This window comes from Labeo rohita, chromosome 9 (assembly GCF_022985175.1).
Source record: "Labeo rohita strain BAU-BD-2019 chromosome 9, IGBB_LRoh.1.0, whole genome shotgun sequence".
NCBI lineage: Eukaryota > Metazoa > Chordata > Actinopteri > Cypriniformes > Cyprinidae > Labeo > Labeo rohita.
Genome location: NC_066877.1, coordinates 15386370 through 15404841, shown reverse-complemented (window position 1 = coordinate 15404841; position 18472 = coordinate 15386370). Strand labels below are relative to the sequence as shown.

The following is an 18472-nucleotide window of genomic DNA, read 5'->3' as shown; positions in this document are numbered from 1 at the left end:
GTATTTTATCACTACATATTATTACAGGAAAACAAACCTTTATGCAGTAGCAGCAATCAGAGGTAAAGAACTGGATACTATAGCAACAAACCCCATTAATTCCCCATTGATTCACTCAGGCAGTAGATTTTTCAGTGGTTGTGTTGTGTTGTGGCAGTTGTCTGGTTCACACCTGTCCACCAACAGCACGTTTCACGCAAAGAATCTCACGCGAGCAAGAAATATGCGAACCTGACAGAAATTTGATTAACATAACAGCACATAACTCTGGCCCTGGCAGTCTTCTCAAATTTAGCATGGATGCATAAATCTGTATAGATTTTCCTTCAGCCGCTTTTGCTCCAGACATAGTACAGAGCTTAATTGCTGGTGCGTCAGAAGCTTTTCGACATTACAGAGCCTTTCTCTAATGTTGTGTTCCTCCAGGGCAGGAGTTCAATCCGGGCTGTGAACCATCTAAATATAACATCCAATATCCCAGCTGTCCCGTAGTGCCTCAAGTGAGGGTATTCATTTAGTACAGAGCAGCCCGGGGCTTCCAGGTCTTTTTTATGAGACTTTTATATAGTTATTTTCATTTATTGTCTGCTTGATAGAAGAAAGAAGAGCAAGCCACAAGGCAATGCTCTTATTAAGCTTGCAGTCACTTTATCTTATTGACTAGAATAGATGAGCACATTTCAGAAGAGCTTATTGTCCTGATGTGATTTCTTTTCTTCTTTTATCGTAGTGTTAATACAATTTTTTAGATGAGTAAAAACAGGATGCACATCTGTACCTTTAAATAAATAATAGAACATCATCCTAAAAAATGCTTTTATAAAAGCCTGTCTGTACACTGGAATAAGTGTCTTTATACATCTTAATAAATTTGAAAATAATTTAGAAGAAAAAAATCCAATTAATGACCTCACACAGCACGGCTGAAATGACAGGTAATATATATGCAGTGCTTTAATGACAATTTCATTCACGTGTGAAAGACATTGGTTTTATTGCCAGTTTCAGAGCGTTAAATTAATTACTGTCAGTCCACGGCTACAGGTTTGTGAATGAACTTTTCCACATTTTATTGTTAGGATTAAAACTGATATTAGACGCACACCAGCTATTAACATCTGCATTTTGTGATGCTTCTTTTCCTAGTGAGATGTCAGGACTTCTTTGTCTTTGTGTGTTTTCTTTTGAATGCTTCAGAGCTCATGGCTGTGCTGTCAGCACTATTCTCAGATGGCGTCTATGCAAATTTATGACAGTGATGAGCGCAGCATTATCAGATTCTGAGGTACTGAAGCATCAAAGGAGATGGAAATGATGTGGAAGGGGCAATTAAGAGCTTAAAACAAATCAATCAAAACACCTGTTTTTTAATCCTAAGACATGTCTGTATATGAACAATAGCTGGGGAAAACAGCTGACTGATATATGCAAAAGTATGTTTATTCAACAATGAATGCACAGCCATCAGCATTCATTCACAATTATGTCCTTTATACACACACACAAAAAAAAAAAAATCATGTTCCTATTCAATTTATTTGTTTTTATTTTTATTTTTATAAATATCTAAATATCCTTACAACTAGATACAGTACCATTGAAATATTTGAGGTCAGATATGACAGTAAAAGTTTCTGATGCTTCCCAAGGCTGCATTATTTTGTTAAAAAAATATAGTAAAATCTATGGAAGCCCATTTCCGGAACTGAATAAAAAAATAGGAAAGGTAATTGCGACTTTCTATCTCACAATTCAGGCTTTTTCTCACAATTGCGAGTTTTCACTTTGCATGATATAAACTCGCAATTGAATTTTAAAGTTAGAACTGTGAGACAGTCACAATTCTGAGAAATAAATATTTTTTATATCTTGATATTGTGACTCTCAAAATGGGACTTTATAACTTGCAGCTGTGAGTTTATATCTCACAATTCTTTATTGGCAATTCTGACTTTATTTCTCGCAATTGAGTTTATATTTTAAAAAAGACAGAACTGCAAGAAAAGAAGTCAGAATTGCGAGATATAAGCTGTTTATATCACCCAATTCTGACTTTATGACTCACAATTGTGAGTTTAAATCTCACAATTCTGACTTTATTTCTCGCAATTGTGAGTTTATGTCATACAGTTCTGAGAAAAAAGTAAAAATTGCGAGTTTATATCTCGCAATTTTTAATTTTTTATCATGCAGTTATGAGAAAAAGTCAGAATTATGAGTTTATATCACCCAGTTTTGACTTTACAACTCGCAATTGAGAGTTTATATCACACAATTCTGACTTTATAACTTGCAGTTGCAAGTTTATATCACACAATTTTGACAAAAAATGATTGTGAGATTAAAATAAAACCTTTTTGTATTCAGTGGAGAAAACGGGCTTCCATAAAAAATGGTAAAATTGTGAAATAATATTACAGTTTAAAATAACTGGGTTATATATATATAATTTTTACGTAATTTATTCCTTTGATGGCAAAGCTGAATTTTCAGTAGTCATTACTCCAGTCTTCAGTGTCACATGATCCTTCATAAATTATTCTAATATGTTGATTTGATGTCCAAGAAACAATTCTTATTATTATTCATGTTGAAAAAAATAGTGCTTAATATTTTTGTGGAAACCATGATACATTTCTGGATTCTTTAATAAATAGAAAGTGCAAATGAACAGCATTTTCTGTAACATTATAAATGTCACTAGTTAGCAACTGAATGTGTCCTTGCTAGATGCAAGTAATCATTTCTTTCAGTACGTACTTATCCCAAACACTTCAACAAGAGTGTACATTTACCTCAAAAGTATTATTATGTAAGAAAATATTTTATTATTAATTTTTATTTTATTTTATTTTTACTCCATTGGGAAATCAAATAATATATTTTCTTGTAAATCCAAACATAAGTTTAAAATTGGTTTATGTGGGATTAAAAAAAAAAAGATCAGAAAACATTTTATGTTCTTAAAACAATAAAAACTGCACAAACAAATTGCAAAAAAAATGCCAAAAAGGTACAAGAGATATTTTCTGAAATCTGAAATCTTACACAGTTTGACTGGTCTATTATGTGCTGTTATTTATTCACCAGACGCAGTGTGTGGGGTCATCCACGGATACATAAGCTCTTTTTCTACTTCGTGCACACACAAAGGAATCTAAAAGATTGATTGTGCTTGTTTCCCATTCGGAGCCCTGCAGCGAGGAGTTCAGGTGTTAATGTGAATTGATGCGTCTAATTGCTGTCCTCTGTGAGCCCCTCTGGTCTGGGGGCCACCGGTCCTCTCTAGGGGGATGGGGGTTGACCGCACGACACGTGTAGGAGCGGAGAATCAGGAATTGTAATTCCAATTTAACACTCCCATTTCCCTCCCTTTGTGTTCTCTCTCCCTCTCCGCTCCAGCTGCAGTGCAGAGATTGCAGCCGAGACTCCCGTCCGACTGTCGCGTGAGCAGAATGACGTCACTGACATCACCGCTCCCCAGCCCAGCCATCAGTCTGCCCACGTTGCCATGACAACGTCGGCCTGCGGAGAGGAGGCTTGCACCGAGCCCGCGGGACAACGGGGGAAAGCGGCGACAGAATGCGTAAGGAATGCTGCCGTCTCACGCACACTTCTGCATATCACCTCTGAACGAGGACAGCGGCAACTGTCATGCATGTACGGGAGCGTGATCAGGGTGCACGGGAGGCTGAGGTTGCAGGGGAATCTGCACAGTAGAGGCGACTGCAGACATGCAGCTGAGCGCGCAGAGCCGCAGCTAAGAGCTGCACGCAGGGAGGATTAGAGCCAGGTTTCATGGTGGTAACTGCTTTATGGTTCTTCTGTGTGTCAGGTTGTGTGTTGATGCTCACTGCTGCTTGAGATGCTGGCCAGCTCTTCATTGCACCACATTCATTCACGCCACATGACTGGCTGCATGTTTTTAAGGTTAAGGGTGATGTCGAGGAATGCTGGCATTCATATGCTATGTTGCTATGATGCATTGGTCAGCCGTTGCGCACAGATGCTTCTTCCATCTCTGCATTTCTGTGTCTTTAATTAAGATAACAGCCGCCTTATTAATTATTCTGTACGTCACCTGAAGCCATGGTGTCTTGTTTCTTGTGCGTTGATAACACATGAAAACCTAATGCTGTCGAGAAACCTTTGAGGATTTTACACCATAGATGTGTTTGTAGCAGATGCAATTGAAATACACTATATGTAATGTCATTTTAGAATCGCAGAGGTTTGAAAGGTGAAAGGTTATCAGTTCTGTCAGTTAAGGCAGGTGTAGTCAGTGTGAACGCCTTTCACAATGTGACAGATTTTTTAGTTAAATTTAAACTGGAAAATGAAGTGAGCTACACTTTATTGGATCACAAAAAGTCTGTAATATTACAGGTGTAATATTACATTTTGTTTCATAGTTTCTGTCTGTCCCAAGTTTTTTTATTGATTTATTTGGTCCCACTTTGTATTAGGTGGCATAAACTACTATGTACTTACAGTTGAGGTCAAAAGTTTACATCCCCCTTTCAGAATCTGCAAAATGTTAATTGTTTTACCAAAATAAGAGGGATCAAACACAGCCCATGCTATTGTTTATTTAGTACTGACCTGACTAAGATATTTCACATAAAAGATGTTTACATACAGTCCACAAGAGAAAAATAATAGTTAAATTTATAAAAATGACACTGTTTAAAAGTTTACATTCCCTTAATTCTTGTTCACCTGTTTCTGTTCACCTGTGCTGTTTTTTGTTTAGTGATAGTTGTTCATGAGCCCCTTGTTTGTCCTGAACAGTTAAACTGCCCGCCGTTGTTCAGAAAAATCCTTCAGGACCCACAAATGCTTTGGTTTTGTGTATTTGACCCTTTTCAACAATGACTGTATGATTTTGAGATCCATCTTTTCACACTGAGGACAACTGAGGGACTCATATGCAACTATTACAGAAGATTCAAACACTCACTGATGCTCCAGAAGGAAACACAGTGCATTAAGAGACGGGGGTGAAAACTTTTGAACAGAACAGTGTACATTTTTCTTATCTTACCTAAATATTATATTTTTTTCATTTAGTACTGCCCTTCAGAGGCTACAGAAGATACATGTTTCCCAGAAGTCAAAATAAGTTAAATTTACCCTGATTCAAAGTTTTCACCCCCCCCCACTCTTAATGCATCGTGTTTTCTTCTGGAGCATCAGTGACCGTTTGAACCGTCTGTAAAAGTTTCATTACCTCAGTTGTCCTTAGTGTGAAAAGATGGATCTCAAAATCATACAGTCATTGTTAGAAAGGGTTCAAATACACAAAAATGCTGGAAAAACAAAGAATCTGTGGGGCCTGAAGGATTTTTCTGAAGAATAGCAGGCAGTTTACCTGTTCAGGACAAACAAGGGAGTCATGAACAACATCACCAAACAAACAAACAAACAAACAAAAAAAAAAAACACAGCTGTGGATCATTCAGGTAACAACACAGTATTAAGAATCAAGGGGATGTCAACTTTTGAACAGGGTAATTTTTATAAATTAAACTATTATTTTATCTTGTGGATTATATGTTAACATCTTTAATGTGAAATATCTTATTCAGGTCAGTACTAAATAAACAACAACACGCATTTTGTATGTTCCCTCTGATTCGGGTAAAATAATGAACAGTTTGAAGATTCTGAAAGGGGGGTGTAAACTTTTGACCTCAACTGTACATCAAAAAATAAGTACAATATACTTATTGTGCTCATATTGTATTGCAAAACACTTTTGCTGCTATTGAGGTGGAACAGGTTTGGTGATATGGGTAGGTTTAAGGGTCGATTAGGGTGTAAGAGATAGGTCAGCATGCTGGGTTAAAAACAACACGGCACTGGGTGAAATATGGACAAACCCAGCGAATGGGTTGTTTTGATCAAGCAGTTTGGTTAAATGTTTAACCCAACCTTCAGGGTAGTTTTAGTTAACTAAACTATTACTTAAAAATGACTATATTTCTTGATTAAAATCAGCCTAAAATAGGCTGGAAACTAACATTGTTAATATGCTCATGATTATTGCTGATGCCTCTAGTAATTATGTCTGATTTTGGGTTCATTTTCATCCAGCCATATAGTCATTTTTAAGCAACAGTTGAGTTAAATAAAGAAAAAAGTAAGTCATACAGGAAACTAGCTTTCCAAATTATTTCTGTTGAGAAAAGAGATGCATTTTATGTCTTTGGAGTCTGTCAATAGATTTTAATAAATAGTAAATGGGCATGAAAAGCCACATCAGAAAATATTCCATTTACCACCACAATATATTAAAAGCTTTGGTAATGTAACACCATCTGGATATACCATGATGCAGGGACGCTGATTGATGTCTGAAACTAGCTGTTCCATTAATTCTCATATATACTTAGAAGTCAAATCTACCTTTATTGAGGTTTTACACTGTTAAACCCTTACACACACACACACACACACACACACACATATATTTCAGACAAGTGTTCTGCCATGTGCACTGTTGATTGACAGATCTCCACCCTATCAGCAGGTTTCTGGGGCGGGCTGCAGACGCTCCAGCTCAGACGCGGCCTATGAGCTGGCTGAGTCAGTGAGGGCCCAGCGAGAGTGCCGCCTGCGGCCCCACTACAGCGACCCCATGCCTGCAGACGCCACCAAGCGTAAGCAGCTGGAGATGAAGATCGCCGCTGCGGCACGTTTGCACATTCACCGCAGAGACAGGGACAGTGGTAAGACTTTCAACCGCACTAAGCTTTGCTCACAGTTCTTGCTGTAAGTAAACTTAACTCGTGTCCTAGTTTTGCACTGAAAATACTTCATTTGAAACAATTTTTAGGCTTGTCTGTAACCGAAGGGTATCACTTGAGTACTTTGCTTTTATTAAAACCTGGCCTTAGGTGGCTTTTACTGTAGGTCCATCACATGCATGACCTCTGCCCTGAGGACTGCTTTTGTCCTTCTGCACCGCAGCATCTATACAGTGTCTGTACTTTGTTTTATTGTTGTTTTTAGACTTGAAGGCATACCAAATGCATGTCTAGTATAAAATTATGGGTGCACATTATACTGTATCAGCACCATATTGGATATTTTCCATTATTTGTCATTTTTTTAAATGCGTTGGTATTAACAAACATTGAAATACTTAGTTGTTTCTGGCTATTTTAGGATAAATATTAAATGTTACTTTGATAAGGAAAACTAAAGTTTTAAAATATTGAAATATGATATTAAAGTGATTTATTATTTTTTTATGGTCTTTCTTTACCTCTACTGTTTCAGTGTATGTAACTTTAACATTTTAGGTTTAATTTTTTACTGTTTTATTATACTTTTTGATTATCACTATATTATTAATGTAACTATTGTTATGAAATTCTGAAAGCTGATCAGAGGTTTGTTTGTTCTTTGTCATCAGTGCCTGGCACAGCCAGGGGCCGCTCGGAACCCAGAGGTGAGGAACGGAGCAGGGGCCTGGGTGTGAGCCGCTCAGCCCAGCACCGCTGGAGTACTGTCAGCAGCCTGAGCGCAGACAGCGGTGTCGTAGGATTGAGTGATGAGCGTGAAGATGAGGAAGAGCCCCGTCGTACCCGCCACAGCGCCGGAGCCGAGGTAGAACGTGTGGACAGCGGCATCGGCCCTGGATTGGCTCGGGGCTGGAGGAGACCCTCGCCGTCCCTCAGGAACTGGGATGTTCAGCAGCCCTGTCCCGACTGTGGACACAAAGAGGGCGCCCGTGAGGAAGGCATGTGTGAACGTTGTTCCAAGTTGCGAACAGAGCGCAAAGAGGCCATCCTAGAGTTTCTCAATACTGAGTCGAGTTATGGAGAGGACCTGCGCATTATCAAGGAAGAGTTTTACTGCCCGATGCAGAGTGCAGGGCTGCTCACAGCAGAGCAGCTGGCCGTGGTCTTCAGCAACGTTCAAGAGCTCATTGATGTCAATGACAGGTTCACAGAGCACCTGCAGGACAGCATTGATCAGGCTTTTGATCAGGTAAAGAACACTAGTGATTGAACATTTTGCCAGGCTAGAATGTGGCCATTTCAACATTAACATAACAAAGGTAATAAGAAATGTTACATGAGCACCAAATCAGCTTATGTGACCCTGGACAAAAAACCAGTTGTAAGGGTGAATTTTTTGAAATTGAGATTTATACATCATCTGAACACTAAATAAATAACATTTGCTTTTCACTGATGTATGGTTTGTTAGGTTAGGACAATATTTGGTCGAGATACAACTATTTGAATATCTGGAATCTGAGGGTGCAAAAAAAATCTAAATATTGAGAAAATCACCTAAAGTTGTCCAAATGAAGTTCTTAGCAATGCATATTAAGCATATTGCAAAAATTCAGTTTTGATATATTTGCTAAATATCTTCATGGAATGTGATCTTTATAATATTCTAATTATTTTTTGGCATAAAAGAAAAATCATTTTGACCCATACAATGTAATTTTTGCTGTTGCTACAAATAAACCCATGCTACACATATTAGAATGATTTCTGAAGAATCATATGACACTAAAGACTGGAGTAATGGCTATTGAAAAGTAATAGTAAACCTAAATTAAACAGTAACTGTCTCTGTACAGGGTGATGAAGACCTGCAGACTGTATGCATTGGAGAAATCTTCTTGGAGTTTGTCAACATGCTTCCAGCGTTTCAGACCTACTGCCTGCAGCAGTCCACATCTGTGAACATGCTCAACACTCTGGAGAAAGAAAAAGAGCTTCTTAGGTACATGTAATGTATAATATAAACTGCTTAATTGCTTTCCAACTGTTGTTCAGTGTTACAAATATAGGTAGTTAAAGGTATAGTTCACCCAAAAATGAACATTCTGTCATTAATTGCTCACCCTCATGTCGTTCCAAACCGTAAGACCTTCATTCATTTTTGGAACACAAAATAAGATTTTTTTTTTATTGAATCTGAGAGCTTTCAGATCCTGCATAGACAGCAGTGCAACTGACACGTCAAGTCCCAGAAAGGTAGTAAGGACATTGTTAAAATTGTCCATGTGACATCAGTGGTTCAACCTTAATTTGCGCAAAGAAAACAAAAATAACAACTCTGTTCAACAATAATTTCTTCTCTTTTGAATCGATGCATTAAGAGCCAGGGGTGTAAACTTTTGAATGAATGAGGATGTGTAAATTTGTCTTATTTTGCCTAAACATCATATTTTTTTTTTATTTAGTACTGCCCTTCAGAAGCTACAGAGGATATTTACATGTCCCACAGAAAACAAAATAATTTTTACTCATTTACTCTGATCTTCTAATGCAAAAAGTTTTCACCCCCCCCCCATCTCTTAATGCATCATTTTTCATTCTGAAGCATCAGTAAGCGTTTTAACCTTCTGTAATAGTTGCATAGAGTCCCTCAGTTGTGCTCAGTGTGAAAAGATGGATCTCGAAACCATAAAGTCATTGTTGGAAAGGGTTCAAATACACAACAATACTGAAAAACCAAAGAATTTGTGGGACCTGAAGGATTTTTCTGAAGAACAGCAGGGAGTTTAACTGTTCAGGACAAACAAGGGACTCATGAACTCTCAGTAAACAAAAAAAAAACACAGCTGTGGATCATTCAGGTAACAACACAGTATTAAGAATCAAGTGTATGGACACTTTCGACAGGGTCATTTTTATAAATTCAGCTATTATTTTCTCTTGCAGACTATATGTAAACATCTTTTATGTGAAATATTTTATTAAAATAATTAACATTTTGCAGATTCTGCAAGGTGTATGTTAACTTTTAACTTCAACTGTATATGAAAGTTTGCTCCTTTACATCCCTCAGGATATTCCTCGACGTGTCCCAGAATGACAACACAGCACTCCGGCGTATGAACCTGCGCTCCTTCCTTATGGCACCGCTTCAGCGTGTGACCAAATACCCGTTACTGCTAAGTCGCATCAGCAAGGCCACCAACGAGTGCCACCCGGACTACTCCCGCTTAAAAGAAGCCAAGAGTCGCGTGGAGTCCCATCTAGAGCACATCAACATGAAAACCAAACAGGAGGGAACCGCCACATGGTCCTTGCGCTCTTTCCGGCGCGACAGCCGCAAAAACCGAGAAGTCATCAACATCGAGATGAGAGAGCTTTCGATGAAGACGGTGGGCTGGACGCGAGAGAGCACACGCTTCATCATGGAGGGGCCGCTCCAGTTAGCACAACCTGCCGATGGCCAGTGGCTCAAGAAGGGAAGCAAATCCCTCAAATTCCAAAACGTTCAGAGTTTACTCATGGTACGCACTCTGCGCAACGCAGACACGGTGACTGAAGGGAGTCTGGAGACAACGGAGACGGTGCAGGACGGAGTACTGGTGCTCATCAAGGACAAAAGCAGCGGGAAGTTCACTGTTTTGCGGGAACCAATCCGTCTGGCGAACTGCGTGGTGTCCGCCGACCCCGAGTGTGAAGACACCTTCGAGGTGCTGGACATCCGACGCGAGGCCTTCGTTTTCCGTGCCTCCGACAAACCTCGCACTCAGCAGTGGTTTCGCCAGGTCAAGAGATACGCTTGCGATTTGGGATCCTGGAGAAAGAGACGTAACGCTCTCCCTAATATCATGATTAACACAACCCAGAGCCGGTCCTGAGACTCCCCTTCCCAGAACTCTGATGTAAATAATAATAATAAGAAGAAAAAAATCAATATTTTGTTGAGCGAACAGTATTTGAGTGGGGGAACCATCCACTCATGGACTTTAAAATTGCAAGGTTTTACTGTGATTTGACTGAATATTAATATAAACTGCAAGAAGGCACTTTGTACAAGTGGAAAGCAAGTTAATGACATTTGGGAAGAGGAAAAATCCACTGTCAAGCAAAAAGTAATCCAAAATGAGGGCCTTGTTTGGCGCCTCACTGCTGCACTTGTAAAACACTGATTGTAAAACCAGTTTGCCACTGAGAAGAAATGTTCTCGGCTGCGAAGTGGTATTTGTGATAAGCATGAGGGAACATGTTATGTGGACTTTTTAGTTTGCACAACAGAGTGGAAACCTGTGTTTTGTGTGAAGACTGAGGTAAAGCTGTTTTGTTTTCGGATCATTGTAATCTCTCTCTTCCGTTAGCATCTATTCCCACTGCCGTTCAGGAGCAGTTCTCATGTGTGCTGGTTTACAAAACAGCAATAATCTTCATTGTATTATGTAGCGGCAGTCGAGCTGTTTTTATTCACAGGTACCCATATTCTTGTGATTGGTGATGTAACACATTTTGGGTATGTTTTCTCCACAATCTAATGAGGGTGTAGCATCAGTCTAAGCATCAAGTATTGCCATTGCCACATTATGGTTGTGCTGAAACCATCCGTGGCCGTAAACCAGCTCTTTGATTAGAAAATGTCAATTGGATGTTTCCCCCCCTATATTATGTAGGTTATAATTATAATTTTGCTTTGGTTTATGATCTCTGAGGGGGGGATATGTGCCTTTTTTTATTTGATACTGAATGAGTCTAATTTGTTCAAGTTTTCCTCTGTGTTTACCTACAAATCAGGCCTTATGTCAAATTGAGGATAAGATATGTCATTAGCTGCTATTGTATTCCGACTTTCCCGTTGATATTCAGACCGTGCTTTATGGCGACTCGTTAAATGTTAACTGTTTTTGGTTGATGCACTTTAATATGAAGGTCCTGAAACTGGAGCGAGGACATTGTTCTGCCGTTTACAAAGCTTTACTGTACTTTGTTTTCAACATTGTTTTAGCTTTAAGAGAAAATGATCCACAGTTGACTTCAGCAATAGCAATCAACCACATTCAGTCATTCTGGTCTCTCTGTGTGTTTCAAGTCAATACGGATGGATATAAATTGTTGCTATCACTGGATTTAGGCATTTAGGTTTCAACATGAATATTTACTGTTTTTTCCAATGGCATTGATACTGTTAGAAATATCATATTGTAGCTTCCACATTACACAATGAAGAGTTGAACCTGCCAGGACTGAAAAATATGAATTTTAACGGAGACCAATCAAGCTGTTAAATACTTTTTCCATTCTTAAAAACCTAATTTAATATTTTTTGTTGTGTAAAATATTGTGAATTACAATTAAAAATGACAAGTATCCATCTCTCTCAACTGACTCGCAGTGAATCTTTATTACATCAGTGAACGAGCAAATGTTTTCCCAGTGAAAAGCGAAAAGTAGAAAGTTGAACCAGCACACGAACACAAGCATTTCAAATGCAAATACTTAGAAGAGTTGAGAAACCATCTTTGGAGAGAAACAAACAACACAACGCGTTATTGCCGAGAATTTCTTTTTAACCGTTTTCAGTAAAAGCCCCCCAAAACACTGAAAGAGCAGACAAAACATGCACCCACAAAGAAGCCACAACAATAAGAGCAATAAAAACAAGTCTCAATGCACTGAGAATCAACAAACAAAATAGGGAGGAACATAAAAGTTGCCATAAAGCTTTACAAAGGAAAACAAACACACTGTTTGTTTGTTCTTTGAAAATATTTGATTGAAAGGTTTTAGTGTTATTTTTCCAAAGCTCTTTCTGATACAACACTGTCTGCAGGTGGAGTTCAGCATGCAACAACATAAGAGCCAGAACAAAGGAAAAGAAACACATGAACCGAAAAGCAGAAGTGATAAACCAGCGAAGAAATCACTTTGATGTCAAGTATTAATCTCATCCTCATCCTCATGTTGTTCCAAACCATAACGTTCTTCTAAGCATCACAAAAGAAGAGATATTGAAGATGTTCATACTGTTTTTCTCTATGTAACTAAAGTCAAAGGGGTCCAAAACAACACTGGACACTTTTGACTTTACATAGACAAGAAAATATTGCGTTCCCCAGAAGAAAGTAAGTCAGGTTTAGAGCGACATGAGGGCGAGTACATGATAACAGACTTTTTTTTTTTGATTAACTGTCCTTTTAATGGAGAAATACATGAAATGTACCAATAGCAAGTGGTTGGTGATTTAACCACTAGATGATTTAAAGGGATAGTTCACCCAAAAATTAAAATTCTGTCATTAATTACTCCCCCTCATGTTGTTTTAAACCCGTAAGACCATTTATCTTCGGAACACAAACTGAGATATTTTTGATGAGAAAGCTCTCAGATTCTTATGGGTCTTACAGGTTTGAAACGACATGAGGGGAAGTAATCAACGACAGAATTTTCATTTTTGGGTGAACTATCCCTTTAGAAGATTAAATATGTATTTGCAGTATGAAATGAAACATTTTGGCACAGGTTTAACTATGTACACCTTAGCAAGATATCATTAACGTGTCGTTTACAGTTACATTCAAGAAAAGTGCTTGGGTACAAAATCCAATCTAATGAAGCAATGATTATATGTGTATATGTATGTAATATGTAGTTCAGCATCAAGAAAATGTTTTGATGTCTCAACTGGACAAGCCACAGAACTGTTTTTAACAGCATTCTTAAATATCGCCCAGCCAAAAATGTTTCCTTCCTTCTTGTTTGACTGTACAATGATTCACAAGAAGAGAGATAGCTGAAACAAAAACATCAATAATAGTAAAAAGCAGCCAATCAAAAAAACAAACAGGCAAACAAATGCAGCTGTACATAAGCATCTCTCAACAAAAGTGAGAAAGAGAAGATCTCCCCTCTAAAACCTGAAGGGATCTCTGTCACGGGGGGGTGGTGGTGGCATAAAAGACACCGCCCAAGGCTGCTGGGGCTTCAAAACCTCCATTCCCTCCCCTCTTCCTCCGACCGCCTGCTCGCTGACAGGTTTAACCACAATTCCAGTTGTGGAGAATCCCAGCCAGGGTAGTGCCCCGCGGCCTCTTGCATTCCCACACCACCTCTACTTCTCTCCTCCAGCCTCCTGCTCCTTGGCAAGGCCCCGAATGGAAAGATCATACACCACCTCCTCGATCTTCTTCACGTCGTACTTGAGGCCGTCGTAGCGCTTGCGAAGAGGGTCGTTTTTTAGGTTGAGCAACCGAAAGCCAGAATCAAGTTCATTGATAAAGTTTGAGATCCTCAGCGGACGCCCATAGTCCCCCGCGGTCACGCTGTTCACTGCCAGCCTGGACTAAATGGAAAAAAAATGCAACAGGTAAATTATGAAAAAAATTAAAATACTGATGTTGTGTTAATACTGCACATACAACAATATTATAAATAATCTAACGTCAGGAACTATCTTTTTGATACTCCAACATAGTAGATGGTGATAGTGCACCTTATGTTAGCGTTAGCCAATCAAAACAGTGGCCGTTTACTGAGAAGCCTTAAAGTCCCTATGAAATCAAAATTCAAGTTTTGGAATATTAAGATTATCCTGTTAGTCTTAAGGTTATGTATAAGCTAGTGTACAAAACATGTAAGCATACAAAACTTACAGTCTCTAACTTCTGCCAATATGGATCAGCTTCTCAACAAACTTTCTGTCCAATCAAATGCTTTCTAGACTCTGAAGTGTCCTGCCCCTTACACTATAAATAGATGCTGAAGCTTTGGCTGAATCTGCTCACTTGTTCACAGAATTGGCATTTTCTGTACAGTGAATGGCACGTAGTGCACTATATAGGGGATAGGGAACGATTCAGACAGTGTAAATATGCTTTCCTTTGTGGCAAATGAAGTCTGGTTTCACATTGTCACACAAACCGGAGTGCACAGTCTGCTCCAGTCTAGAATCGCGAGTCAGCGCAGTCCATAAAACATATCTGACCTATTTGAATTTGACAGAATGCTATATTTTATAGTGATATGGATGAGATTGTGGCTACCATACACTGTCAAAGGCAGCTTAACAGCTCTGGCCCAAGTTCAGTGCTCAACTGTGTGTCCATTTCAGTCGTAAAGAATTAATTTTTTTTTTGACATGTTTTTTGAGTTGAACATTTCAGGATTTTTCTTCATATAATGGACTAATATGGTGCCCTGATTTTGAACTTCCAAAATGCAGTTTAAATACGGCTTCAAACGATCCCAAATGCAGCTGTAAACAATCCCAGCTGAGGAAGAAGGGTCTTATCTAGCAAAACGATTAGTTATTTTCATTTTAAAAATACAATTTAAATACTTTTTAATCTCAAACGCTCATCTTGTCTTGCTGTCCCTGAACTCTGTGTATTCTGGTTCAAGACAGTTAGGGTATGTCGAAAAACTCCGACCATATTTTCTCCCTCAACTTCAAAAATCATTTTAAAATCATCCTACATCGCTGCAGAAGTACCGACCCAGTCTTTGCAAAGTGAACATGCAAAGAAGATTAAACACCATTAACAAAAAACATAAAACAGCAATTTAGGATTATTTTGACGTTGAGGGAGAACATGAGATGTGAATTTTTCGACATACCCTAATTGTCATGAACATGAGTATATAATTTGTAAATCGTTTTTGATGCCGCATTTAAACTGCATTTTGAAAGTTCAAAATCGGGGGACCATATCAGTCCATTATATGGAGAAAAATGAAATATTTTCCTCAAAAAACAATTTCTTTACAGCTGAAGAAAGAAAGACATGAACATCTTTTGTTCTGGAAGTGGACTTCTCCTTTAAATCAGTGACTTGCCGCCACCCTACTGGCAGGTTTAGTTTGATTTTTAAAGTAACTTTTAAAGATATTTAAATCATTTCATATTTCTGTATTCAAAATTTTATATGTAATTTGACTGCACTCGTGTCACCTCTAAGCATCATAAAAATTCCCCTGTAAATCACTTTAAGGAGTCAAATATCACCTCGTAATGGGAAGGCTAATTTTGGATCAGATTTTTTGATTATTGATTAGAAGGTGCTCCTAAAATTCTGACTGTGCTGCTAAATTTATTAAGTTAGGAGCACAAGTGCTTCTAAAAAGAAAAGTATCCGTAGAACCCTGAACCTGCGATGTAAACTATTTAAAAAAGGGGGCAGGACTGCTTGATATGTGAATTTTCAGAAACATTCAAATTAAAAAAAAAAAAAATCCATGTCATGACCCTTTTAATGTTAACTTAAAGTAAACATAAAAGTTTGCATACAGTATCAGGAACATTATTACTACTAAAGATGGTAAGACTGGTAGTTTGAATGAATTTGAAAAGAAAAAAAAACAACACTTACCAGCTCACTGGCCAAAATAAGAACTCCTGCAAGGTAGTCTTCCACATCCAAATGAAACCCTTTTTCTCTATCAACTTCAACTGCACATGTGCAAAGAAGAATTAATCTACAACAGTCTCACATTAGTATTCGAGATATACAGTATAAATAAACATGAACATTACATACTGGCAAGTATTTGTGCCACTTCCTCACGTGTAACCAAGGACTCGCTTTCCAGGTATACCACAAAAGCTGCAAGGAAGGCAAGTCGCTGAAGAACAAATCTCCAGTGTTCATGATACCTGTGAAAAGGTGAGGACGTGTCAGTCTCGATTATCAATTATCAAGACTAGAAGCATGTGTAAGAGGCATCTACACTAACCGATAGTACTGTTCCACAGGGAACTTCGTTTTCAGTTCTCCAGTGTGGTTTCTTACAGTGCAGAAAAGCTCTCTGGCCTTCAGACACTTGCTGGGAACTGGAGGAGGTAATGAAAACGTATTATAAAGGACATTATGTAGACCAAAAGACTTGGATTGAGTATTTTAACTTACTGTCTTTGAAACCACTCGGTTGATGGACACTTTGAAGAACAGTAAGGATCTCTCTCGCCGTCTGCTCCAAAACTTGTACAACTTTTCTTATGTCCTACAGGATAACGATAGAAAGATGAGTCAGCCCACAGCACATATGGATTCAAAAACAGCACAATTCAGAAAGAAATTAGCAGAACTTTCTGTCTAGACTTTAACATCTGTTGCACTTTATCGCGTGTAATTCATAAGTCATAAATGTCCTGTGATAGTATTACTGAAAAAGCAATATTTTATACAGGATTCTGCGACAAGTGCATAACATTTCAAACGGATTTCACGATGCTTCTTAACAAACCTTGTTCGGGAAAATTATTTTGCGATTTTAGAAAAGGCCCGTTTACGTGTCAGTGTAGTTGTTTACCTCTCGAATATCTTGATCGGCACTCAGAAAGCCTTGGATATAGCTAAACATCTCCGTTACAGACATCTTCAAATGTGTTGCTTGGGCGTCGCTTTTTGTTGTGAACAGCTGCTCCGAAAATACACTATTTAGATAACGTTAGGATGTAAACAAAGACTGTTTATTAATTGTCGTTGTCGCGAACCAAACAGCCTGCAGTTATAATTGAAGTCATCAGCATGCACGTTAACATCTGTCCTTGCTCAGTTCGTCGCATTATAATGATGTAATGATCGTCTCTCTTCATGCATGTTGCTGGTGATCCAGACGCCCTCTACTGGCTTTGCTTTATTTCAACTAATTCAACATTTTGTACTCAGTTTTTTCTCAGAATCATTATATTTTGACTTATTAAGAAAAAACAGACCTGAGTTGCCAAAGCCGAAAAAAATAAAGAATACGTTATAAATACCTAGCTCTTGGACGAGGCTTTTAAAATAGTTTTATCAAAAGAAAAAAAGATATAATAAGAAAATAATAAGAAATAATAATAAGAAAATAATAAACCGTTTATTTTACTCAGAATCATTACATTTTGAAAAAAAAAAAGATCTGAGTTGCCAAAGCTGAAAAAATTAAGAATCCGTCATAAATACCTAGCTCTTTTATTTTATTTTTATTTTAGTTTAGTTTTTTTTTTTTTTTTTTAATGAGGCTTTTAAAATATCTTTTTAAATTAAATTAAATCATGTTCTAATAAATATTTTAAAAGAAATATTTTATAAACATTTAAAATAAATACTTTAATAATTAAGCATGATTTGCATTTTCATTGGTTCTCATCTGGTTATGGTCACAGGACCTGAAGGTAAACAAATAAATTATTTATTTATTTATTTTTGGTTGATTTTAAAATGATTTATTTGAATTTAATTAATAATTTAATTGCTTATTAGCTTTTCATCAAACTCATAAACTCCCTGCAGTTCCTGCACAAACTTGTCGCAATATAATGTTTAATGCACTTCATGTTGTAAACAACAACAAATGAAATATATTTTCTTACTTTTTGTATGTTTATGTCAATACGGTACAAGATTATCCTATTTACATCAATGTGATAAACAAGTTAGGTCAAAAGTAATCTAAAAGTAGTCTTATATTACAGAAAATGTGTAATGTAATGGTTTTTGTCACAGCTGTTCTCTCTGTGATATGTATGAATGTCTTAACTTCCATTATTTTTCAACACAAAATTCTAAATAAATAAATATTCTTTTTACCCCAAGATAAATAACTAATAAATGATAGCAATTACTCAGAACAGAACTGTCAACAGAAAAGCAAGCAAATCACAAGAACAGATATTGGTCATATATATTTTTTAAGTTATTATATATTTATTCATTCATTCGTTCATTCTTTCAGTATTCACTCATTTTTTAAATGCA

General features: G+C 37.6%; 2 protein-coding genes across 4 annotated transcripts in view; one reads left to right on the top strand and one right to left on the bottom strand.

The window, feature by feature from the left end:
* The window catches only part of si:dkey-91i10.2 (uncharacterized protein LOC555224 homolog), a 48841-nt gene extending 37327 nt beyond the window's left edge, over positions 1-11514 (top strand). For 2 of the 3 annotated variants that reach the window (XM_051120047.1, XM_051120046.1), the window contains 5 exons: positions 3403-3586; positions 6530-6731; positions 7421-7998; positions 8606-8751; positions 9823-11514. In XM_051120047.1, the coding sequence (XP_050976004.1) occupies positions 3403-3586; positions 6530-6731; positions 7421-7998; positions 8606-8751; positions 9823-10627 (1915 nt within the window). In that variant the 3' untranslated portion in view covers positions 10628-11514. The remainder of the gene's footprint in view (positions 1-3402; positions 3587-6529; positions 6732-7420; positions 7999-8605; positions 8752-9822) is intronic. The other variant, XM_051120049.1, reaches the window with a different exon arrangement.
* Positions 11515-12119: 605 nt separating this feature from the next.
* On the bottom strand, positions 12120-17313 carry tsn (translin). The gene is made up of 6 exons (XM_051120063.1): positions 17043-17313; positions 16640-16733; positions 16467-16563; positions 16271-16386; positions 16103-16182; positions 12120-14076 (listed from the first exon to the last, which is right to left on the bottom strand). The coding sequence occupies exons 1-6, from the start codon at positions 17106-17108 to the stop codon at positions 13846-13848; spliced, it is 684 nt and encodes a 227-aa protein (XP_050976020.1). The 5' UTR covers positions 17109-17313; the 3' UTR covers positions 12120-13845.
* Positions 17314-18472: the final 1159 nt, after the last annotated feature.

Coding starts and splice junctions, on each gene's coding strand:
- tsn (XM_051120063.1), bottom strand. CDS start 17,108: ATGTCTGTAACGGAGATGTTTAGCTATATCCAAGGCTTTCTGAGTGCC. Junction 16,183..16,270: donor AGTGGCACAAATACTTGCCA/GTATGTAATGTT, acceptor GCACATGTGCAG/TTGAAGTTGATAGAGAAAAA. Junction 14,077..16,102: donor TTATTTTGGCCAGTGAGCTG/GTAAGTGTTGTT, acceptor TTTTCCATTTAG/TCCAGGCTGGCAGTGAACAG.